This window comes from Anolis carolinensis, chromosome 4 (genome assembly GCF_035594765.1).
Source record: "Anolis carolinensis isolate JA03-04 chromosome 4, rAnoCar3.1.pri, whole genome shotgun sequence".
Classification (NCBI taxonomy): domain Eukaryota; kingdom Metazoa; phylum Chordata; class Lepidosauria; order Squamata; family Dactyloidae; genus Anolis; species Anolis carolinensis.
Window position 1 is genome coordinate 211,696,641 of NC_085844.1, and position 25,876 is coordinate 211,722,516.

The 25,876-nt window shown below is 41.8% G+C and overlaps 1 protein-coding gene across 9 annotated transcripts in view; it reads right to left on the minus strand.

Moving 5' to 3' along the window:
• Positions 1-25,876, minus strand: part of nav1 (neuron navigator 1) — a 365,889-nt gene that overhangs the window by 39,076 nt on the left and 300,937 nt on the right. For 6 of the 9 annotated variants that reach the window (XM_062978708.1, XM_062978714.1, XM_062978709.1 and 3 more), the window contains 11 exons: positions 13,282-13,420; positions 12,565-12,862; positions 11,109-11,802; positions 9,723-10,178; positions 9,219-9,260; positions 8,110-8,258; positions 4,697-4,921; positions 3,105-3,157; positions 2,743-2,766; positions 2,548-2,625; positions 1,144-1,227 (listed from right to left, as the gene is read on the minus strand). In XM_062978708.1, the coding sequence (XP_062834778.1) occupies positions 1,144-1,227; positions 2,548-2,625; positions 2,743-2,766; positions 3,105-3,157; positions 4,697-4,921; positions 8,110-8,258; positions 9,219-9,260; positions 9,723-10,178; positions 11,109-11,802; positions 12,565-12,862; positions 13,282-13,420 (2,242 nt within the window). The remainder of the gene's footprint in view (positions 1-1,143; positions 1,228-2,547; positions 2,626-2,742; positions 2,767-3,104; positions 3,158-4,696; positions 4,922-8,109; positions 8,259-9,218; positions 9,261-9,722; positions 10,179-11,108; positions 11,803-12,564; positions 12,863-13,281; positions 13,421-25,876) is intronic. The other 3 variants (XM_062978712.1, XM_062978713.1, XM_062978711.1) reach the window with 3 other exon arrangements.

A 25,876-nucleotide genomic window follows, 5' to 3' on the forward strand; every position in this document is an offset into this window, starting at 1 on the left:
AGCCATTGTTCCGTGTCCTAGTCTGCAGGGCAGCAGAAAACAAGCTTGCTCCCTCCTCCCTATGACTTCCCTTCACGTATTTGTACATGGCTATCATGTCTCCTCTCATCCTTCTCTTCTGCAGGCTAAACATGCCCAGCTCTTTAAGCAGGTCCTCATAGGGCTTGTTCTCCAGACCCTTAATCATTTTAGTCGCCCTCCTCTGGACGCTTTCCAGCTTGTCAACATCTCCCTTCAACTGCAGTGCCCAAAATTGGACACAGTATTCCAGGTGTGGTCTGACCAAGGCAGAATAGAGGGGGAGCATGACTTCCCTGGATCTAGACGCTATACCCCTATTTGTGCAGGCCAGAATCCCATTGGCTTTTTTAGCAGCCGCATCACATTGCTGGCTCATGTATAACTTGTTGTCCACGAGTACTCCAAGGTCTTTTTCGCACACACTGCTGTCAAGCCAGGCGTCCCCCATTCTGTATCTTTGCATTCCATTTTTTCTGCCGAAGTGAAGTATCTTGCATTTGTCCCTGTTGAACAAATAGAGCAAATAGCAAGAAAAAGCCCAAATAATATATTTTCTTTTGGGGACTCAGTTGTGTATTATGAATTGACCTAAGCCCAGAGGAAAGCCATACTCTGTTGTCCATTAATAATCTTCAGAATGATCAGATATGAGTATTTAAGAAAAAAAAGGCCTTTTAATACTCCTCTGGTTGCATTTTCTGCTCCGAACATAATATAAATCTGCTTGCATTTCAACTTGTAATCCTTCTTATTATAGAGAGGAACAAATCATGGGAAGAAATAATTGTTTTGTGAAAAAAACAAAAACAAAATCCACAGCAAGTTAGGGTATCAGGCAACAGGAGACTTCCCTTCCCAAACTGGGGTGGATGGGTAGATAGTTCTCTTTCAGCTGATGTTTCTAGTATAAATGTAATTCAAATATTATTCAACTCCACATGGATGTATAAGTAATAATTAGTTGTTTCACTTCTTTTCTCTGCATCCAGAGCCGTGAGACAGATCAGTACCTGCATAGTTAACAGAGAGCATACCTGATCTTGAGCAATGTGATCTTGATGGGAATGAGCTAGAAAAAGATGAAGAAACTCAGGGAAGCAGAGGTATTTTCATAGGACTTACCTTCTCCTCTGCAGTATCTGCAAGCTGTCGGAGACGGGATGTCATGTTCACCAGGCTCTGTTCAAAGGCAGCTACTAAGTTAGCCTGTGAAAAAAGGAAGAAATTATCAAGCCCAAACACTAAGTAAAAACATAATCACACAAAGAAATAGTATTTGGGGGTGGGGGTGGGGGGGATATTTCCACCCATCGCTAGCATCAATGTTCTGCTGAAGATCTGTTGTGATCTCTGCTTGTCAGGAAGAAGGTGCAGTACCATAAAGTGAGGAAACAAAAGTATATGGTTTATGTTTCTACTTTATAGAGTTTGGAGTCCTGCTGGGTATACAAGCTGACATGTCTCTCCTTATCCAGGCCTGAACTGTAATGGGGAACTGGAGATACCTGAGCTAGTCCTGCACTGGAGTACCTGCTGGGTGCAGCAGCCTGATGTACTCCATCTCTCGCCAGTTCTGAGTGCTGAAGAGGGCTAGGGCTTGTTTTCTGTCCTGCCAGTTATCACTTGGGGCCAGATAGAGGAGCAAAGGCTTCCTCACCCCACCTTTGACTTCTGATTTCATACTACATTGCAGATAAACAAAATGAAACATAACCTTGTCTTTTGGGGAAGTAGGAGAAGGAGAGCCCTGATGATAGAAAGAAAAGGTTGGCCAATAAAGGTGGATCACAGTTTATAGACTCCTGCATGTGAAATGCAAGCAGAAGATCCAAGATTAAATTGTTAGCACCTAATAATCTCAGGAAAAAAACCCACTCTTTTTTGTCAGAGGGTGCATCTACATTGCAGAATTAATACAATATGACACCATTTAAGTGCTATGGCTCAATTCTACGCGATCACAGAAGTTGTAGTTTGGTGAGGCATCAGCACTCTTGGGCAAAGATGGCTAAAGACCTTATAAAACTGTAACTCCCACGATCCCATAAAGTTAAAGTGATGTCAAACTGCATTCATTCTACAGTGAGCAGATATACCCTATGATCTTGAAGAGAAAACTGAGAAATAGTGCATTAGTAAAACAGAAAGTATCCACTAGAGGGTGCTCTCATTACATGCTGAATACATAAAAGTCCCTTCTATCAGAGCATGCACCACTTCTCAGTTTTCTATTATCATATCCTGGGATTTGCCACAAGGCAATCAGATTAGAGCTCTGGACTGCTTGGCCACCATAGACATTCAGAATGGTCCATATCCTGCCCAAGTCCCACGTGGCTTAATCAGAAGCTAAATGTCCAAGTGGAGTGCATTTCTAAATATCTGAGCTGGAATATGGTTAGATTTGGTGGAAAGCTTTAAGGGGCTTCCAGGCTGCCTTTGTAATGATAGAAAACTATCTTCCTCTATGCATTGCGCTTCTGCCAAGAGGCATCTTTGCCAAACAGACAACACAAGGCAACTCACATTGGCTGAGAGCTGGGAAGTCAGTGTGGCCACCTTCTCTTGGGATGACTCCAGCTCACGGCGCAGTTTACGGATTTGCTGCAAGAGAGAGAAAGGAGAGAAAGAGGAGAGTTAGGGAGCAGGAAAGTCCTTGGCTCTCCACCAACGGTCAAGAGCAACACAGTGGCAGGGTGGAAAGAGAAGATCTTACTGTACCTCAGACTGCATCCTCTCCTCAGCCTGGCAGCACGTGATGGGGCAGAGGAGAGACAGAGAGGGAGGTGGTTAGGGTGTAAGAAGCGGAGTCATTCTAGCCACAGGCAGGCAGCCATGCAGAGAGCCCAGGCCAATCACCAGCATCAAGTCTCTGCATTCACCACATGCACACATCTCATCACCCTCCCTGTAGCAATATAACTCAGAGACTGTTCCCGATCTTGCAGATATGACATGTCATGTTCTGAATTAACAACTTTCTATTCCACCCCACTTGAATAGATCGCAGGGTGACTGCTGAAAGACAACACAAAGAACCAAAAGGATGGAATAGGCCAAATGGAGCAGGGAATACAGCTTACTGAGGAGTATGTTGAGGAAGCACTGGATGCCAGGGACAGCACGGATCCATGAACTGTAATCAAAGGAAGAGAGAGAGAAAGTTGTGTCATGGAGCAACTCATGGTCAAGGAAGGGAGAACAACTGGTCACAGGAAAGGCCTAGGGAGCAGATATTAGGACAAGGATGAGAACCTAGAGACCAGGGATGCACAAAAGCAGGACCGGCACGAAGAGCAGCCAGAGTCAATAATGGACTCTTATGACGGCAAATTTGGGAAATTTGATGATAAATCTTAGTATTTAGGAAAGGAGGTAAGATTCTTTTGCTAGATGATGATTATAATGCTTTTAGTGAACATACTAAGGGTGCTTCCATACAGGGCTTAAACCTGCTCCGAGCAGACTTAAGTCCCCAAGTTCTTCCCAAAGACCCAGGCTTTCCTGGGGGGCTGGCCCCATTCCAGTGTGGTAACGTCCATGTTGGAATAAGGCCCCCCCCCAAAAAAAAAACCCTCGAAAGCCTTAAAATAAAACAAAAACTTACCAGGCCACCAGGCCTCCTCTCCAGCAGCCTTCCTAGCATGTAGAAATGGAGGTCAGGAGGAGGGGCAGGAGCGATTTTCCTTCTCTCCCCCCCCCCCCCCCCAACCTTCTGATGCATCATTTCTACCTGCCAGGACAACTCTAGGACCATCTTAATGGGGGCCCAGTAAGTTTTTAAAAATTTTAATGGTAGTTTTTTGGGCTTGAGGGAGGGGGTGCCTTCTCACACCTTTGGGCTCCAGGAGCCCAAAAGGAACAAGATGGCAAATGGGGACTCACCCCCGGGCAGTCCCAGGACTAGCCGGGGATGCGTTCCCTTTCAGAAAGGTCCATATCTAATGAGGTATCTAATTAATTCGCTTTTACCTGAGGTATCGTTTGGACGTCTCAGGAAAAAGCCCAACAGAAACCACATTTTTGAGCTGTGTCTGGAAGGGCCCTAAGAGGCCATCCATCTAAATATTTTTGAACAGGGATTTCTAGGAACAAAGGAAAAACATCTTGGTGGCACAGCTTCCCAGGGGTTTCTACTTTGGTTTTGTTTTGTTTAATAAGACATTAGTTAAATGCAAACAATGCCCCATCATTCACACAATTTAACACAGTACATGTGGGGAACTAATCTAAGCAAAACTCCTCTGCAAGCCCAGGCATAACCCATCCCTCTTCCCCACTATTAGACCATTATTGCCATTTGCAGCGTGATGTTTTCTTCATATGAACTACACAGATCTAGCATGAATATATATCTTGAAAAAGGAGAAAAAGAGAGCTTGTAGCAAAAGTAGAAACTGCTTTGCCCAATGAGAGGGCTGGTATTCTGGACCACATGGAGTGCCTGTCTACCAAGTCCTGGTGATATATCTGCTGGTCATGCAGGAGGAAAACTATGTCCAAAAGGGTACTGGCTATATTAATTCAGAACTTCCAACCCTGCCTCTACCATGGCATATTGCCTCCCCATAGAGAAAGTAACCATTCCCCGGGGTGCCCCAGCCACCTGCCAAAGCATCCTGTGCTCTTTTGAAGACATGATAGACAGAATGTGTTGTGACTGTATCCCTCTCACCATTATTACTGAGTAGGAGACTCTTGTCCTCCTGGCTGGGTGCAGGACTCTCACCATCATCCACAGGGTCGCGGAAAGAGCCTGATCGGATCATGCCCTTGGGCCGGTCTGCCAGGGAGAGAGTGCTGCCCATAGGGGAGGCGTTGTACAGCTCAAAGGTGGAGTCATGAGTGGGGATGCTGTTAGAGCGGGTGATCCTCGGCGTGTTGGTTGCCGTGGGACTCACTGCAGGAGAAGGGGGCAGGACAGGAAAGGCTAATCAGAGCAGCTCAAAGCCAGGGATGGGGTCTGGGGAACAAGGGGTGCTACAGGGAAGAGGGATCATAGCCAGGATGGAGATAGGAGGAAAAGGCAGGAGGAGCAAAAACAGACCACAGCTGGCATGCAAGCCTTGGTTGGTACCTGTGTAACTGTATCATTCATAATAGTTTATGCTTGAACTAGCTGGAAGAGCTGTGGGGACAATATACAAAACTTTCCTCTATTTCTTACTCCAATGTAAAGAGACAGTAATTTACACTGACTCAGCCTCATTCACTCACATCTTGAGACTGCATGCTATAATTCCCTTTCCCGTCATAGGCTAGAGTAGGATGAAGAGGAATTTGACCATAGTGAACAGTAAGGATGGAAAAAACATGAATGATTCAAAATTAACTGCTTCATTTAGTTATGCACTAATAGGTGTACTGCAGTACATAGAATAAAATCCATAGTTTATTTGGAATGTGTGCTTCCTTGCTCTTCTACTTAAAAAAAACCTTGACGAATACTTGACATTTCTTAATATTTCTCACAAATGAGAAATCATCTGCATATCAAAATAACACCAGGTGCACTCCAGGAAACTCTGAAGTAACTTGTAGTTTTTGTACCAGTTTAATGGCTGGAAGCAGTGCTTCTGTTGTGTAACTCACCATACGTCATGTGCACTGCTTGTAGTGGTTTTAAGGTGAGTACAGTACATTTTATTTGCCCTGTGTAGATATTAAGTCAATTTATTTCCTCAGGAACATCTGTGAAAGCTTAGTCTCTAAATTACAAAATTTCTTAACATACTGATATTCCAGACTAACACAGATATGTCTTTGAATTTTTGCATAAGGGAGCCATATAATTCTTTAGCTTGTTTGATCAATCTTGGGAAAGTTTCCCAAACTGATTGAACTAAATTTTTGATAAAAGCCCCTTATTATAAAAGTTTTATAAAATCTCCAATTAGCTTATATAACTATATTGGCAAAGGCTATTGCCAATAAGTCTGGCTTCTTTCAAAATTAACCCACAAAAACCCAGAAAGGCCCAGGTTATAATGATTATTGTTATTTTGGAAAAAGAGTGAGAAAGTTATTTGGACAATACTGAGTCTTCCTTCATCTCTCTCTCTCTGGGTGCATTCAGACTGATTGATAAGTTCCACATTTTCTTCCTGTTTCCTCCAATTTTATACTGAGTTAAAATAACTGAACCTGGGGAATTGGTATAAACAGTTTTTGTGCTAGGAGCTAAGAGGAAATATTCTGGGATAAACAACACGTATGGATCTTCATAACAAAAATGGGGAAGAATAGGTACAAAATCTGAGTCTGGTCTTTTTAATCAGTCTGGATGTGCCCTGTGTTTCTCCAATTAACAATTTAAAAGCCACAGTCTATATCAGAAACTTTGGCAGATGGAGCAGGTGGGGAGCTTGGGATGCCATCAGCTTTCCTTCCCTAAATGTCTCTGAAGATGATGCCAGCTAGTTACATTAGTGTTGAGAGTGGCTTTTTATACTATTAAAAGAATGATGGAGTATGGATATCTGGGGGGAGGGGGAGAATACTACTGCTGCAACCAGGGCCGTAGCAAGAAAAAAAATTCGGGGGGGGGGTTGAAAATTTGGGGGGGGGGGTTTAACCCCTAGCACACACCCCTCCCCGCTACAAACCTGTCAATATCTGTTTGAGATAGTGCCTGGAGGGGCTCTTAATGTTTTGTGTCTCATAGACTTAGCATGGGGATTTGGTTAACCAGTTAAAATTCATGAGTAAACCAGGTTTTTTTTATAACCTGAAAATTTTCGGGGGGCGGTTGAACCCCTAAAACCGCCCCCTCGCTACAGGCCTGGCTGCAACAGAAAGCCCTTTGCCCTTACAATTAACTCAAATTCAAACTGTGACCTTCAGGGATCCATCTGCAATGTGTGAGTTGCAGAAAAGACTGTCGAATTGAGAATAATAATTTCATTTCTGACTAATGCCAGAAACATGGATATGGCAAAAAGGCATGGGAAGGGAGACAGCACAGGAAGTAGAGGAAGGGTATGTGAATGGTTTATGCCTAAACTTTAGCTAAGTCAGATCGGGAATTTCCTTAAATTTGTTTATAGAAATTATAGGATTGCACAGCTTGCTTCCTACCAAGGTATGAAAGCTTCCCTATGCTGTGTTTGCAGGGATTTTTTTTTCAGTTTTCTGCAACTTTCTTTAAAAAATTAGTCTCCAGATCATTTATACAATTCTGTGTGAGCTGCAATCACTGCACAGGGTTCAGAAGAAGAGAAACAACTTCGTTTTGTGCAATATGCTTAGCTGAAAGAATCTTCATTGAAACAAACATTTCAATGAGAGCATACAATGAACTATTAGCTTAGATCTACATCAAAGTAGTAACACTGTATTAGTACTAATAACTAATGATATACTGCTAATATGATCAATTAGCACTATATCAACATGGTACTCCCTGGTTTTTTCTTGTATGTACAACTATAATGGCCAATAAGATCGTTCTGAGTGTAGCCTGAAGGTTGAATTGAGGACCAGGGTGATTTTTATGATCTCCAAATGACCCCCTATTAATGTCTGTTTCAATATTTTTCCAAATTTATGAATATTTTCAATACTTTTAAATATTTTCAAAGGTTCTCCATGACATATGGAGGGCATTTCCATTGTATTTGGAGAATCCCTGGGTTCCTTTAGGGGTAAAGCAAACATTCTGTAAAATAGTGAGTGTGATTTCTACAATGTTTTGAGCCCAACAGAAAGTGAACAGGAAATTATTTCTGCCCTCTTTCTGTTCTTAAAAAGTCTCTCCTGGGTTGACAGTGGTTCAGCAGGGTCCCACAACATGGTGGAAATGTCCCCTTGTCCTCTAAAGGGCAAAACATTGATATTTGTTTGACAGGAGTAGATGTGGTGAGTAGGTGCAGACCTCTAAGGTCTCCTACGGGCTTGAGGCAACCTGCTACCCTTCAATATTTGCCCAACCCTGATCTAAAGTCACACAGCTCCCACACCTGGCTTAGAAAGAAGGAAATTACAAGGAAGAGGTCTCAGAAAACTATAAACTGGCATCTGCTTCAGCACTGAACAAACTGACTCCCAAGCTTTGTTTCATGGGAAAAAAGATAAGAAGGGAAAACCAACCAATATTAGTAAGTGGAGCCTTTCCAACCAATGACATGGAAAGAGCAGGGGGGGAAGGCAGTTCTGATTGGTCATCTGACTCCTGTAGCCCTCCAATTGTATGGGAATGCCGCCTCTCCTTGGCTTCCTCCTGGGACTGGACTTGATACCTATCAAAACCAGGAGATAGGAATAGAATGAGACAGGCAGAATTTTGAAAGGAGGTCATCCTAAAATTGATTTAAGATGCAGCTAGACACTGTTCAATCAGCCAATCCCCACGATCATAATCAAAGAAATTGACTAATTAAGACCTGAATAATAGAAATATCAAGGGACCAAGCTTGGATTTACACATCTTTGCACATTGTATAGCAGGGTAAGAATCATGTGCCCATTGAGATATTGCTGAATCTCCCATAATTCACACCACTTTTTGATTGGTGGAAGCTGACAGCCCTGGAAGGCTTCATGGTCCCCGCCTCTGATATATAGCAACAGTAAAACAGAAGGAACTAATAAACTAATTGAAATTTGAAGCTGTCAATCTACGCACATCAACTTGTGAACGTCTTACTGAAATCTGAGACTGACTTCATCCATGCAGAAATCCCAGTAAATCTTTGAACATAGTCAAAGTGATCAATACAGGGTGATCAATATATAGTTCTCTGCACAATGTTTCATTCTTGTGCACATTGTTTGTAAATAATACTCTCTTGGGCGTGGTCTACTACAGGCTTCAGAAAACAACAAATAAAACAAGCCATTCATAAGGAATAACATTTACAAAGATTTCTGCTCCAAAGAAATGGCAAAGCTCCTTCTCCTCCCATCGGATGTATAGAGCAATAGAAGCAAGACATGAAGGATGTAACCAGATCTTCTTCTGTTTTGATCCGAGCAGAAACAGGGTGGGCCACTTTATAAACTAGCATAGCAAATTGATTTACTACGGGTCCCCGCTTCTGGAACACCACAACAGCTCAGGTTCCCAGCTTAAGATGATAAACAGAAGACTCAGAATTATACACAGTATTCATTTCTGACAAACACTGGAATTGCTTAGGCTGATCATCATGTCCTGGCAAAATCATAGTGAAAAATGGTAGGATGGAAAAGAGGATTACCTTAGTCCCTTCTTCGGCAATGTATTCCGGTCACGATTAGAGCTGAAGGGAAGGAAGTGAATAAGAGTATTTTCTAATTATATGCATGTGTATAGCTGTGCTTCATAGTAGAAAAGAAGTTATGAAGATTTGGGGATGCAAAGCATATTCAAATGAAGAGCCTATATTTTGTATTTGCACCAGTGGTGTCATTGGAATTTGCCTCATTTCTAGATAAAAGAAAGGCTGAATTAGATTTATATAATGATCCCACACTGCATCGGAATTCCTTCACCTCCCTTTATTGGTAGTATTATGAGAATTTAATCACAGGGATTGGTATCTACTTTATGAAAGGGTGACATATTTATGTTTAAAACTTCAGCTTCCAGTCCTTCTAGCAAGGGATTGTTGGGGCTGTAGTACCAAGAGTCCCAAAGATTCCCTAGCCCTGCTTTCTAAAACCTCCCAAGATCTAAGGGGGCATGTCATCACATAAAAGCCACCCCATTCCCTTTCTTCTACCTCTCCAGATGTGTGATCCTGGGGCTCCCTGTCCAGGCCATCTCACTGGGCTCCTCTTCGGCAGCAACAGGTGGGGTAGGAGAAGTTGTAGGGCCTGTTGTGTTGCCTGCTGAGAAGGCACTGTGCAGGCTCATAGGCATCTGTAAGGATTCCATGCTCCTGTGTAAGCCCGAAAGCTTGGGATACATGCGGGTTTCCTTGGGGATGCTGAAGCCACCCATGAGCTCCAGGCCCTGGGAAAAGCTAGCAGAATTAATATTAAGGACTGGAGCAGGGCTTGGGGTGAAGCATGATGTAATGTGGCTGCCCACATTCACTGCAGTCAGGTGTGCCTCCTGCAGTTTGCCTCCATGCATTTGATGCAGTTCAGTCGAAGAAGGAAGATCCAGGCTGTTGGAGTTCACCTTGTCCAAGTTGGCCAAAGAAGGGGCTTTTACATAGCTTTTGGCAGCCGACCTGCAGGAGAAGAAGAGAGAATCAGGACACGACTATGAGTAGAGACCTAGTATTTTGCATAACCAAGGACATATCATTCATCGTTTAATGTAAATCATGGCATCAAAAATAAAACCAGGATATAAGATTAAAGAACTTTTGAGAACAGGAACTTTCATTTTAAGAAAAGCCTGACCACAAAGCATGGGGAGAGTACATTGCTCAGAATTCTAGCCATGCCAGTGTCCACAGTGAAACCATCACAACTGTAAGAATATCCTGTATGAGTGGGAGCTGAAGTCTGAAGGATCTGGCAAGACCTTGGCATTTCAACACAGCATAATAATAAAAGTCACTTTCACCTGTTTGGTACTCATCATACTGATGTTAAGGGTGTTAGATCCAAAGATCTGGCCAAGAACAAACAGTTCTCATTTGGAATTCTTTACAATTTTAACATGAAGTCTCTCTAAGTGAAGATCACTGCTTTGTTCCAACATATGGCAGTCAAGATTCAAAAATCAGTCAGAAAGTATAACTTGTATTGATCTGGGTTTCTTTCTGGCACCACGTCAAAACATGCCTTTTTATGAAAGCCTTGGAGCCTAATGTATTTCTTCCAAAACTACATATACATTGTCTAAACTGTTTTAACCTCTTGAGTTGTTCCAACTTGTTTAATATGTTTCCTTCTGTTTCAATTACTTGTATTGTTCAAAAAGTTAAATTGCAATTGAATTGTTTAATTTGTTTTTACTTGGACCCTGCCTTGAGATCACACAACATATGGTGGGATACAAACATTATAAATTAATAAAGAATACACTTCTGATGACAATGGCAAGTGTTCTTGTTCGCACAGCAGGGGAAAAGAGCTCTTGCTGCATACGGTCTGATAACAGAAAAGCAAATCAGTCTTCAGGCATCTTTAGAAACCCACACAGTTCCTACCTGAGTGGTGTTGGTGGCAGCTCGGCAACTTTGGCAGGAGTCTGGTGGCCCACTTGACCCTTTGGGGTGTTTTCAGGGGAGCCAATACTCTTGAGTGAGACACAGTCAGAGTCCAGTGCCACAGCTTTGGCTTTGGCTTTCTCTTTCTCCCTGTCAGTCTGATTCACTGGCACTGGCGTGCTCCGACCTGTGCCAATTTTAGAGGGCTCCTTGAGTCGTGAGACAGAGATGCCCCCTTTGGTGCTGAGAAGACTGGGGTCAATGTTGCTGCTGACAGGCCGTGGACCACTACGGCCACCAGTCACACTCATGGAGCTAGATTTGGCTGGGCGTGGCAGGCTCCGATACTGGATGTTGGTTCGAGCCCCAGGGGCCATAAAACCGGGTTCCCCAGCATTGGAGACATCCAGGCTGGTTTTTCTGCCATTGACTGGCTTGACAGGGATGCTGGAATTCTTCTGGATCTTGCCAAGTGTGGCTGACCCACCGGCTTGCATCACTGTGGCAGTGCCAGTTGCAGGAGGTGGCTTTTTGTTGTACCCAAAGGAACCAGAAGTGGTGGTTCGTGTGAGCCCAGAAGGAGGCTTCTTGGCATCGGAAATCCGATCTCGGCCAGCATCAGAAGAAGAGCGTTGCAGGCCAGCGTTCTTCACAGACAGCTTGTTCTTGTCTGTGGCTTTTGCTTCAGGTTTACCTGAAAGAAAGAGTAAAAAAAGGACTCAACCAGAAAACCAGAAAAGTTTGAAACTGTTAAAAGGAGAATGCATTTCTGTTGCCAAATTCTTTGGGTACTCAAAAGGTACTGGGACTTTTCTACAGCTGACTATCGTGATGAGGATACAGGAGTTCTTCATAATGGGTTCAATATGACTGTGTATGCAAATCTGCCATGCTTTATTGTATTTTTAAAAGGTATTACTCACTAAATTTATCCCAAATATTGGATTAGTTAATAATGTAAGACGCAAGGGCAAGAAAACAGAATAGTTTCTCTTAGTCGGTAACTCCAGTGTAACTGCTAAACTTTTTTCTTCTTGGCAGGAAATATCGATTTGATTCAAAACCATCCCTCAACTTTCCATGTAACATGCTCAAAGTGGAAGACACAAAACTGATGAAAGTACAGTATAGTTTGCTGACTGCAAAACTCAATTCCCTCTTTTTCTGTACTCCAACAGGAAGCAATGAATGTAAGCTAATATGCAAAAATCTCAAGGATGTTTGCGTAAGAAATTACAAGCACTTGCATTAGCAGCCATAGATGTCAACACTCATCTGAAGAAACTGTGCCAGTTCAGATACAGTGTCATGAATACAGGCAGTCCCCAAGTTACAAACAAGATAGATTCTGTAGTTTTGTTTTTAAGATGAATTTGTATATAAGTTGGAACAGGTGTATTTTTAAGTGTACCTCTAGCTGTGTGCGTGCGCACATGCACGCTTTGGATAGCCTCACCTGCCACTTTGAGGGTCTGAGCTGTATGGGTAATGGGGGAAGTCACTGCCACAGGGGGATTCTTGCCCTTTTTCAAGGAACCTGGTGGGCCCAAATTGACAGGCTTCTTCAGCTCCCCGCCTTTCGCAGGAACCTCATCGCAGCTTTCAGAGCACTCCCGTCGCCATTTGGAGGAACTGTGCTCCATTTTCAGGCTCCCACTGTCATAGTCCATCTTCTTCTGAGCTTTCTCCTCTGGCTCACCATACCAGTTCAGCCCACTCTCTGCCAGAGATCGCTTCTCAGAGTCTGTGCGTAGCTGTAAGATAAGTACCACAATGAGATGGAGTCAGCTTTGTACTTTCAGTTCTCTCACAACGTAACACTCCCCAGCCTTCTAAATACAAAGGAAGTTGTTTTGCACCAAATAAGACTATTGGTCCACAACCCAGTATTGTTTATTTTGACCAGCAGTGATTCTCCAGTACCTTAAATTAAAATTCACTTCTATTGTCCATTACTGGTCTTCAAAAACATATACACACTCAACATAAAAAGTCAATGTTTATAAAAATTAATAAAATTGTAATGATTCTATTTCAAACTAACCAGTTCATACTAGAGAAATAAGAAGTACTGATTCCATTTAGATTCCTTCTCCAATTTCAACTGTTGAAAAAAAAAAACACAAAAATATTAGCTTCTGAATGCACTACGAATATTTGCAGACTACCTTACCGCTATGGCAGAGTTCCTGCGGGAAGCTGTAGGAGTAGAAGGCAATGAATTGAGAGAGGAGCTGGCATTGAATTCTTCTGAGCTGAGATTGTCTGAGGCATCACTGAGGCCACTGCTGATGGAACTGCTCTCATCCCAGCTGAAACAGAGGAAACAGAAAAGTTGGTCATGGAGTAAATGCTAAGCAATAGACACCAGCATCCATTCTTCCAATAGTTCATGAAAGGAAGCTAAGGCCAGTATCCTATTAATGCACTATGCTAGCATAAAAAACTATTATGCATATGTCTGCATTTTCTAGCTAGTGGCATAACAGCAATACGTATCTTAATTGCAGCTAGTTACACTGAAGTTAGATACTGTATAAACAGTTACATTTTCTGCAATACTGAGTAAAACAGACTCCTCAGCATAGCTAGGACATATGTTAGCTCTTCAAGAAACAGTCCAAAATATAAAGAAAGCTCCAAACCTGAGAATATACCACATGTTTACATTACACTAATGGTGAAGAAGATCTTAGCCCAGGGGTCCCCAAACTAAGGCCCGGGGGCCGGATGCGGCCCATCAAAGCCATTTATCCGGCCCCCACGGCACAAGGGCAGAAGGGGGTTGGGCTAAATGACCCAAGGGGTCTCTTTTTCTCTTACAACCATTATTATTATTATTATTATTATTATTATTATTATTATTATTATTATTATTATTATTATTATTAGAAACACAACAAGATGAGTCCACAGCAGACACTCTGCTGGCTGTTGTACTGGATCACACGGCAGACACTTCCCAAGTGCCTAGGACTGTGTGATGTATCAGCTAATAATACGTGCAGGTCCCAGTAAGGTGGCCTTCTGCAGCTGGCAGATGGTAATTTTGTTAGCACCGATTGTGTTTAAGTGCAGGCCAAGGTCCTTAGGCACTGCACCCAGTGTGCCAATCACCACTGGGACCACCTTGACTGGCTTGTGCCAGAGTCTTTGTAATTCGATCTTTAAATCCTCATATTGTGTCAGCTTTTCCAGTTGTTTCTCCTCAATCCTGCTGTCACCAGGGATTGCAACATTGACAATTCATACTTTGTTTTTTAACACGATTGTGAGGTCAGGAGTATTGTGTTCCAAAACCCTGTATTATCATTATTATTATTATTATTATTATTATTATTATTATTATTATTATTATTAACATTGAGGCTGGGTGGCCATCTGTCAGGGGTGCTTTGCTTGTGCTTTCGGTGCACAAAGGCAGAAGGGGATTGGACTCAATAGCCCAAAGGGCCTCTTCCAACCCTCTTTTTTATTATTATTGTTGTTGCTGTTATTATTATTATTATTATTATTATTATTATTATTATTATTTATTGCTTGGTGGCCAACTATAGTCCGGCCCTCCAACGGTCCGAAGGATCGTGAATTGGCCCCCTGTGTAAAAAGTTTGGGGACCCCTGTCTTAGCCCAAGCATAGATTGACATTTTCTTTGATGGTTTTGGGTGGTTCAAAGGATGTTCTGATTTATTTCCAAAAGCACAGAACAACTAAACATTTTTACAAAACTAAAACAAAACTTCAGACATTGTCATATCAAAGAAAAATACTGATAACTATTTTAATACAGAGACATTATTTTCAAGCATTCTTGTTGCGCCTTACCCACATTCTGTTTGTTCAAACAACAGAAAAAAATAATTCCAACTTTTAGTGCATGCTTATAACTAATAGAGATGCCTTTAACATCTCAGTTACTTTACTCATGTGTATTACAAACAAAATCACAACTTTTAGGCTTGCTCAGAGAATATGTACAGATAACCTTTGTTTCTTAGTTCTATATTCATAGACACTAATATAGTCTGGAAACCTGGGCTGAGTTCAATCAGAAAAATAACCCAGTATGTTTTGCAAAGTGTTCATGCATAGGAAGGTAATTTTTCAACTCAATCACCATCTCTCAGAACACAGAGCAGGATACAAGCATGGCAGCCAGCAGACTGGCGCCAAATGGCCTTGCTTAGAAAGTTCAGGAAGGAGAATCAAGGACAAGTTAAGGCTGAGGAACTGTTGTCAGTCTGCCCACATGGTACAGTAGCTCAGCAATACCATGAACAAAAAGAAGTTTCTTTCCGAAGATAGAGTCTGAGAGAAGCAGGTGTTGGAAGCAAGAAAGGGAAAACTTGTTCTCCTTTCCTTAAACAAAATAAAAGCTGCATTCATTTTTTCAGGTGCTTTGCATTTTCCTCTTCCATGAAGAGTAGTGTAAAAATGACATATGGTAGATTTGTTTCTACTATGAATTCATTTCTGAAAAGGCCAGACACATATAATCACTTCTGTGATGTAAATCTCTGTACATTTTATCCTTGGAGGAAGCAATTAGTAATTTTAACAATTGTCATTCTGATGTCTTCAAATACTGCACAGTTCAAAACTATTCACCGTTCAGCACTTATTCTGTGTAAAATTCACCCTTAGAGGTTTTTTAATTGAAAAAGTAACGATATCAAAAATAACAGAAAAATTGTCTAAAGCACATCTCCAGTTCGTATTTCCCTGATAGAGAAACCTGAACTGATATCAATCTTTGTGGTTTGGGACCTATACAGTGCAACATTTGCATGTGGTTATTTTGAGCAAGAAACAGCACTCCTGCAGTCACTGACCCACCAGATTGCCTTTTATAGACAAACAGGGCGGGGGGGGGGGGGGGATAAGATGAAGTACCTTTCCTGAAAGCCTCTAGGAATGGTGATTCACTTTGAAATAAATTCCAGTCCCACATTTTTTTAAAAAAAAATACCAAGTTTTCAACAAAGAGAGAGAGAGAGAGGAGGAAGAGGAAGTGGCAGCTCCCAGCATTTTTTCCCCCTATTTTTAGGTATTTCTATGTCTGTGTATCCCCACGAGAGTGCCAGGCACGGGAGAGTGGCAGTGGACCCATCATATGGCCACTCCTGCTTAAGGACAAGGGTTTTGTGATAGGTTTTGTGCTACTATAATGGACCTACACAACTTCAGTTATCACAAAGCTTGGGGAAATTCCCTCTTTTTTTTGGTAGTACTGTACCACCCCCAGAAACAGTCAGCATTTGAGTTATTAAATGCAATTTCTGAGCATAAACAAGGATGTTCATGTTCCATTTTATCTACTCCAAATGTTCTGTACCAAGAAAATCCACATTCACAATACAGCATTCATGTCAGTGTATCCCATTTACATACAGCTGTTTGGTTTGCCCACAAGGAAGTAACTAGCCAATAAACTTCCAAATAATAACATTGAAGCCACCTTCCATGTGCAGTGAAAGCTTCAGATTAGAAAGCCTTTTGCAATGATCACCCACACAGATTTACTCCAAACCCAATTGTTGAGGTTTTTTCCTAAAAGTTTGTTTCTTTAATAGTAAGGAACAACATAATTACAAACAACATGTTTAAATGTTGGGTAGTTTCCACAGATAAAAGAAAAATCTATACGCAAATGACTGTTGGAAGCAATTGTAGCTTTTGCCTGAATATTTTGTAATGTACCACACTATAAACCTGTATTTAATAAAAATGTTCTTGAGAATCCATGTCATGCAATAAATTATGCATTAGGTACAGGACTCTGTACTTACAGTATCAAAAGATAAAAACTTGTTCTCAGTCTGATGTCAAATCATCTATTTTTTCATTGACATCTGACCTGCTAATTAATTCAACACATTATTTCCATTTATCTGGCACTGAATTGTTAAAATGATAAGATTTTAAATGTATACAACCCCTTTTCTTGAACCAGAAAGGATTCATATGAAAACAAGGTAGCAGACCTGAGGTATATTGCACCTAATACTTTATTTATCTATTACCAGCCGAAAGGATTGGGGTGGTGATTCCCCAGGATGAGTGTTAAAGAAGGAAACTGGCAGATGATAATTTAAGGAAGAACATATTTTTCTCCTGTGACATTTACAGTGTGCCATTACCAATGTCAGCCAACTGCTTGGCTGGGAAGATCACTAAATAAAGCAGAAGTGGATGCTTTAGTTTAATGTGGCACATTTTTACCAATTGCTAGCACCAGCTCATAGAGAGAACGCTTGATGGGTGGGTAACTGCATTTCTGCTTTTGTGGGATCTGTATTTGTAAGTCTGGATTCTGAATTGGAACTGGATCATTGACAGAATATCTGCCTGGTCTACCTTGGTACTACTATTATAACCTTAGGCAAGTAGACAGGACTGCCACCCTTTGTCATGATACCAGCCCCAACTGGCATCATTTCCTTATCCTATCACCAGCCATATGCAATGAAACCCAAATAGGCCATCTGTGCTGACCTCTGACTTTCCAATTCACAAGCCCCAGTCAAAGTAATATGAGTCACCCAACAAAGGGCAGCAGAAGGAGGTAAAGAGGCCCTTTTAATTTCCTTTCCAGAGACATCTGAAGAAGAAAGAGTATCTTACTGCCCTCCATATCAGTAACCAGAATTCTAGGCGTCCCTAGACACATTTAACACACAACGATGGGTTTGGTTGGCAAGTAAGTGTGACTAGAAATCTTGCTAGAGAACAAAAGTGAGATGAAAAGGACAGAATCCTATTGGAACAGTTGTCCAATACAACAAAATCCACAATACACTGGTATCTTCTCCTTTTTTTTGGGGGGGGGGGGGGGTAGAGGAGGTAACTAAAAAGCATCATCTCAGCTTTTGAATCTCCATTGTCTTATGCATTTAGATTTTTCAAGGTCAACTTAACTGCATCAGAAACAATACCTGTGACTCTAGTATTGTTACTTTTCTTTTCCTAAGTGACTTTTAACATCTTTTGTATGATAAAGAAGCCATTGCAGCTTCTGAAGCTTACATGATTTATTTTGGGCTTCTTAGTTGGTCCAAAAACAGGTATCACTTCTTTGTGGATTTTGTTGTGTCTTGTTTCATGGCCATTTTAGCTACCCCTGAATATATTTTCTGGATTTGATCATCTCTTCACTGCAGCTACAGATCCTTGCTAGCAGCTGCAGAATGCAATCATGCAACTATATGCCAAGATCTCCAAGTGTTCATTCATTAAACAGATGGTGAATGTGTGTAGTGGAGTGTATTTTGAGATATAGAAAGAGAAGGAAGAGAAGAACTAAAGATTTTGAAATACAAACAGGTACAAACAGAAGGGAAGGAACTGCTTAAAACTGATGCTCAGATTGTTAAAAAAAAACATTATGATATATAATATATCCAACATATTGGCTAGAGATGGCGGGAGTTTAAGTTCAACACATCTGGAAAGGCACCAGACTAAGGAATGATTGTTTACAGATACTGTATCAAAACACCTGGGTATCCTTTGCTCTAGAAGGAGAGTATTTGAAATGTTGAACTTTGACTCTATCTATTTGAGCAAGAATGTGAGATATATTGCCTCCAAGATTCTGTACAGTTGCAACTTACACAATGCCTTCATTATAGCCAATGATCCTTAGACTTGAAAATTTATTTATTTATTTATTTATTACATGCATTTATACCCCGCCCTTCTCCCTGAGGGGACTCAGAGCGGCTTACATTCTGCCACAAGGGCCAGCAACAAATATACTATAAAACAAAACAATTAAAACATGATAAAAAGTATACAAAAATTAAAACGCTGCTTTTTTACTTCTCCAGTTCTGCTTTTGCTGTTAAAAGGTCTTTTAATAAAGGATACTTGATGAACCTCCTGGATTTTCATGCTAACTGACTTTATCCATGCTTCCTGAACTAACTTGTAGATTGCAGAGCAGTTATCCTGTAAATTCCACACTTCTCTGAATTTGACTATGTAGTTCTTGGCTAAAATATCCACATCAAAGTCTGATATTAAGATGAAATGTATTTTAGATAGGCACAGTTTGAATCATATGTGTATGTTTTCTAATGAAACACATTTCAAAATGTGTATTTTGATACTATTTAAATACAAATGTGCATGTGGATTTTCTCTTGATAAATTACAGACTAATGCAAAAGGAGTTGGAAGGAACTTACAAATGAACAGATGAAAAAGTTAACCTCTCCCTCCCCTTCTTCCTTCTCTCTCTTGGCTTGGCCCTTTTTTCCCACTAATATGCGATATATTCAAAACATTATTTCCTGATTGACTAAAACAGATGATTAGTTCGCAGAAAGATGGAAAACAAGCCCCCCAGAAAAAGTTTAATTTGTTACAGCCACCCAAAGAGTTGGAAAGAAATTGGGTATCTAAGATGCTAAAACTAAGCTATATATCAATTGGTGGTACAAGATAAGTACCAATGCTCACCAGCAATTCCACTTATCCAAAATACAACTTCACTCCTCCACCTCAAACAAATAAGCGTTAGTGGTACATATGTTGTACTGAAGGAAAAGTGGAAAAGAGAGGAATGCAAGGGATAGACGTAGCATGGCCTCATAGTTACTAGCTTTCTAGGGATTTTTCACACTTGCAGCCAAATGAAGTCAGTATATTAACAAAGACTCAATATCTGGGTCAAACTTGGAGAAGCTAAAAAGGCACCTTTGAGGTTGACTGATTTTAATGCGAACTAATGTGGATATCACACCTGTGGATGTTGTCACACGCCTTCAAGTTCCCTTTAGCTTGATGTGACCCTCTCAAGAAGTTTTCTTGGCAAAATTTATTTTGAACTGGTTTGCCATTGCGTTCCTCTGAGACTGAGAAATGGTGGCTTGCTCAGCATTAGACAGCGGTTGCCATGACAGAACAGAAATTCAAGTCCTGGTCTCCAGACTTCTTGTCCAGCATTCAAGACATTACACCATATTAGCTCTTTATCATGCAGGAATTATGCTTAAAACCTGTTGTTTGGGGCCTAGAAAAGGTACCAGACCCAGTCTGATCTTGGATGCTAAGCAGGGTCAGCTCTGGGTAATACTTAGATAGGAGACTGCCAATGAATACCAAGGGCTGTAAGAAAAAAATTACAGGAAGGAACTGACAAAAATGGCTCTGAGTATTCCTTGACTAGGAAAACCATAGAATGTTCATGGGGTCTCCATAAATCAGCAGGTGACTTGAAGGCACACACATACATGGCTTAATATAGACTGAGTATCCTTTATCAGAATTGTGTTTTGGATTTTGGATTTTGTTTTATTTTAGAATTATGAAACATACATGAATTTTGTGTTTAGACTTGTGCCCCATCTCCAAGATATCTCATTATGTACATGTATTTGCATACATGCACATAATGATATATCTTGGAAATGGGGCACAAGTCTAAGCATGACATTCATTTACATTTCATAAAAATAGCCTAAGGGTAATTTTACATTATATGATTTTAATAATACATGAAATAAAGTTTGTGTACAATGCACCATCAGACAGCAAAGGTATCACCATCTTAGCCACTCATGTAGACCCTTTCTGGACTATTTTGGATTTTGTAGTTTCAGTAAAGGGATACTCAACTTGCATGACCCTGTCGACACATCTGAAGAAGTGAACTGTATCCATTAAAGCTTGAGATAACATAAATCAGCCTCAGAGCTGTTGCTAGATTGTTCCCAGCTTGCTCATTTTCCTCTCACTTTCTAATACAAAATCAGATAACCTTCTTGTATGAATTGACTTCCCCAGACCACCTCCATCTTTGTTCTTAGTCCACAGGTTGTAGTCAGGACCCCTACCATCTTGTGAATGCCAAGCCTTGCCCCTTAAACAAGTGAGCTAATGGTAAGAGTGAACAAACAAGTTGCTAGATATTGATGGGGGCATTTCTAATCCCTTCCACATGGGAGCTATAGGAAATGGCTTCCAAAAAGCCTGAAACCTCTCTGACTACTGGCCTTATGTTTCCTTGGAATAACCAGGAAGAATAGAGGCCGGAGGCAGCTAATGACATCTTCTATAGACTCAGCACTGGAAGAGAATCTTGCTGACAATGGGAGGCCATGTGGAAAAGCCCATCTTTTGAGCTGTCAATCAAGCCATCTCAAGTGAAGGAAACTGCTCAGTCACTGCAATGCTCCAGAGCTCCAGGATGGAGTGGCAGCTGCCACTTTCCCCTAAGGCCCACCTTCTCAGCAATTGAGAGACCCATAGGGCATCCCAGCAGTCACTGGAATGGAATTTGTTCCATCAGGTTAAGCAGAGCTCCCCCCACCCCTTTCAGGTAATTGCTAGAGTAGGTCAGTAGTAGACCCCTAGGCTATTTTGTTAAGTCTAGACAAGGTCTGGGGCTGAAGAAGAACAAAGCCAGTTTCTGAATGGAAAAGGAGAGATGGGGAGGGGTAAAAAGCACTGCCTCTTATAGGTCACAATTTATGCACTCCCTTAGTGGTTTCATTGAACAAAATAATGAATCAGCTGCTCATATCTAGAGATATCAGAACAACCCAACAGGATGAAGGAATGTGCTTTCATATCTAATTACATCTCATAAGCAGAATAGTTTTTGAAAGAAGAAAGAAGGCTGAAAATGTGTGAGGCGTTTAGGTTGAGCAACATGCACAAGTGAAGTAAATGTAACGATGAAAAGCAGGTGGCAGTTTGGAGAGAACAATTCTTAAATGGCAGCCCTACTGACAATATATCAGGAATGTCTTCATAACTACGCTCTGCATAATAGCCAATGATATTTTATCAAAGCTCAGTAAATCAAAGGAAAGGATGTAAAAAACAACAACATAATTACGCAAAATAACCCACAAATAGAAATGGTGAGGCTAGAATTCCATGGTAGAAAAAGGAAGTGATGCACTAATCTCCTCAAAGAATAGGATGGAAACTTGAGTCCAAAACTGGCACTTTAGAGTGTCTGGGAGCCAACCATATCTGACCAAAAGATAAAACAGATAGAGTCAAGATTCTGTCATCTAACATCTCAACTATATCTTTCCCACACCCTGCTCCTTTTATTTTACAATTTTCTTCTTAATACAGATGCAGAGGTAGGAAATGATGATATGATGGTGATTCACTTAGATGTCTTAATCTTCTCCAAGGAATCATAGAATCATAGAATCATAGAATAGTAGAGTTGGAAGAGACCACATGGGCCATCTACTCCAACCCCCTGCTAAGAAGCAGGAAATCGCATTCAAAGCACCCCCGACAGATGGCCATCCAGCCTCTGCTTAAAAGCCTCCAAAGAAGGAGCCTCCACCACGGCCCCGGGGAGAGAGTTCCACTGTCGAACAGCTCTCACAGTGAGGAAGTTCTTCCTGATGTTCAGGTGGAATCTCCTTTCCTGTAGTTTGAAGCCATTGTTCCGTGTCCTAGTCTGCAGGGCAGCAGAAAACAAGCTTGCTCCCTCTTCCCTATGACTTCCCTTCACGTATTTGTACATGGCTATCATGTCTCCTCTTAGCCTTCTCTTCTGCAGGCTAAACATGCCCAGCTCTTTAAGCCGCTTCTCATAGGGCTTGTTCTCCAGAACCTTAATCATTTTAGTCGCCCTCCTCTGGACGCTTTCCAGCTTGTCAACATCTCCCTTCAACTGTGGTGCCCAAAATTGGACACAGTATTCCAGGTGTGGTCTGACCAAGGCAGAATAGAGGGGGAGCATAACTTCCCTGGATCTAGACGCTATTCCCCTATTGATGCAGGCCAGAATCCCATTGGCTTTTTTAGCAGCTGCATCACATTGTTGGCTCATGTTTAACTTGTTGTCCACTAGGACTCCAAGGTCTTTTTCGCACACACTGCTGTCAAGCCAGGCGTCCCCCACTCTGTATCTTTGATTTCCATTTTTTCTGCCGAAGTGAAGTATCTTGCATTTGTCCCTGTTGAACTTCATTTTGTTAGTTTTGGCCCATCTCTCTAGTCTGTCAAGATCATTTTGAATTCTGCTCCTGTCTTCTGGAGTGTTAGCTATCTCTCCCAGTTTTGTGTCGTCTGCAAACTTGATGATCGTGCCTTCTAACCCTTCGTCTAAGTCGTTAATAAAGATGTTGAACAGAACCGGGCCCAGGATGGAGCCCTGCGGCACTCCACTTGTCACTTCTTTCCATGATGAAGACGACGCATTGGTGAGCACCCTTTGGGTTCGTTCGCTTAGCCAATTACAGATCCACCTAACCGTAGTTTTGTCTAGCCCACATTTTACTAGTTTGTTTGCCAGAAGGTCGTGGGGGACTTTGTCGAAGGCCTTACTGAAATCCAGGTACGCTACATCCACAGCATTCCCTGTATCGACCCAACTCGTAACTCTATCGAAAAAAGAGATCAGATTAGTCTGGCATGACGTGTTTTTGGTAAATCCGTGTTGACTATTAGCAATGACCGCATTTGTTTCTAAGTGTTCGCAGACCACTTCCTTAATGATCTTTTCCAGAATTTTGCCTGGTATTGATGTGAGGCTGACCGGACGGTAATTGTTTGGGTCGTTCTTTTTTCCCTTCTTGAAGATAGGGACCACATTCGCCCTCCTCCAATCTGCTGGGACTTCTCCCGTTCTCCAAGAACTCTCGAAGATAATTGCCAGTGGTTCTGAAATAACTTCCGCTAGTTCCTTCAGTACTCTTGGGTGTAGCTGATCTGGCCCTGGGGACTTGAATTCGTTTAGAGAGGCCAAGTGTTCCTGCACAACTTGTTTCCCTATTTGGGGTTGGATTTCCCCCAATCCTTCGTCCATTCCGTGTTGCTGAGGTTGAAGATGGCTTTCTTTTTCTGAGAAGACCGAGGCAAAGAAGGCATTAAGTAGTTCTGCCTTTTCCCTGTCCCCTGTCACCATAACCCCATCTTCTGCTTGCAATGGCCCTATCGCCTCCTTTTTCTTCCTTTTTCTACCAACGTAAGCAAAAAAGCCTTTATTGTTGTTTATTATGTCCCTGGCAAGCCTGAGCTCATTTTGCGCTTTAGCCTTGCGAACCTTTTCCCTACAGGTGTTGGCTATACGTTTGAATTCTTCTTTGGTGATTTCTCCCCTTTTCCACTTCTTGTGCATGTCACTTTTGAGCTTTAGCTCAGTTAGAAGTTCTTTGGACATCCATTCTGGCTTCTTTGCACTTGTCTTATTTTTCTTCTTTGTTGGCACTGTTTGCATTTGCGCCTTGAGTATTTCACTTTTGAAAAACTCCCATCCATCCTTAACTCCCTTGTTTTTTAATATCGGCGTCCATGGAATGCCGCTCAGTAATTCCTTCATTTTTTGGAAGTCAGCTCTCTTAATGTCCAGAATGCGTGTTTGACTTGTCTTAGTTTCAGCATTCCTTTGTATTGCAAACTGCAGGAGCACATGGTCACTTGCCCCTAAGGATCCAACCACTTCAACTGTATTGATCAGGTCTTCCACATTTGTTAAGATTAGATCAAGAGTTGCTGATCCCCTTGTTGCCTCTTCTACCTTCTGGACCATAAAATTATCTGCAAGGCAAGTGAGGAATTTGTTGGACTTTGTACTCTTGGCTGAGTTTGTTTTCCAGCAGATATCGGGATAATTGAAATCGCCCATGACGACTATATCTCTTCTTTGTGCCTGTTTGGTCAGCTGTTGACAGAAGGCTTCATCAAGTCCTTCATCCTGACTCGGAGGTCTGTAGTAGACACCCACGACAAGATCTTTTTGAGTCCCGGTTCCCTTGATTCTTATCCAGATGCTTTCAAGCTGGTTTCCCGGATTACAGTCTTGCATTTCTTCTGCAACGTAACTGTTTTTGACATATAAAGCTACTCCCCCTCCTCTCCCCTTTGTTCTATTTCTGTGAAAGAGGTTATAGCCCTCAATGGTTAAATTCCAGTGATGGGAGTCATCCCACCAGGTTTCAGTGATGCCTATGACATCGTATGTGTGGTGCTGTGCTAGGAGTTGGAGTTCGTCTTGCTTATTTCCCATGCCCTGAGCATTAGTGTAAAGACATGTAAGCCCCTGTGACCTCCCCTCGAACTGTTTATTTGGGATTATTGTGCTCTCTGTACTTGGTCCTTGCTGTGTTTGTGCAGCCCTCCGTTTAGCCTTTCGGCGGTTCCCTGTGGTCGTGGGTAATATAGTGTTCGCCAGGCTGTTGTTCCCCTCCCCCAGTGGATCTAGTTTAAAGTGCGCCTGATGAGGTTTGTGAGTCTGTGTGCAAAAAGATGTTTTCCTACTTGTGTGAGATGCACCCCATCGCTTGCCAGTAGTCCATCCTCTTGGAAGAGTAGACCATGGTCAAGGAAGCCAAAATGCTCCTCTTGACACCATTTTCTGAGCCAGTTATTGACCTGTACTATTTTTCCGGCCCTTGTAGAGCTGTGTCCTACAACAGGGAGGAGGGATGAAAAGATCACATGTACATTATACAGTTTTAGCTTTGTTCCCAGAGCTCGAAAATCATTTGTGATCTTTTGAAAAGTATGCCTAGCGGTGTCATTGGTACCTACATGAATCAACATAAGGTCGGGAGGGTGATGGGGCTTTAGGAGCCTGCTGAGCCTCTGAGTGATATGGTGTATTTTTGCCCCCGGGAGGCAGCATGTTTCTCGAGCCATCCCATCCGGTCTGGAAATGATGGCTTCCGTTCCTCTAAGGAGGGAGTCACCTACTACCAAGACCTGTTTCCTTTGAGGATTGACAGGGTCCCTTTTGTGCAAGACAGTGTGTATGTCCCCTGAAGATGAAATATTTTCATCTTTCTGC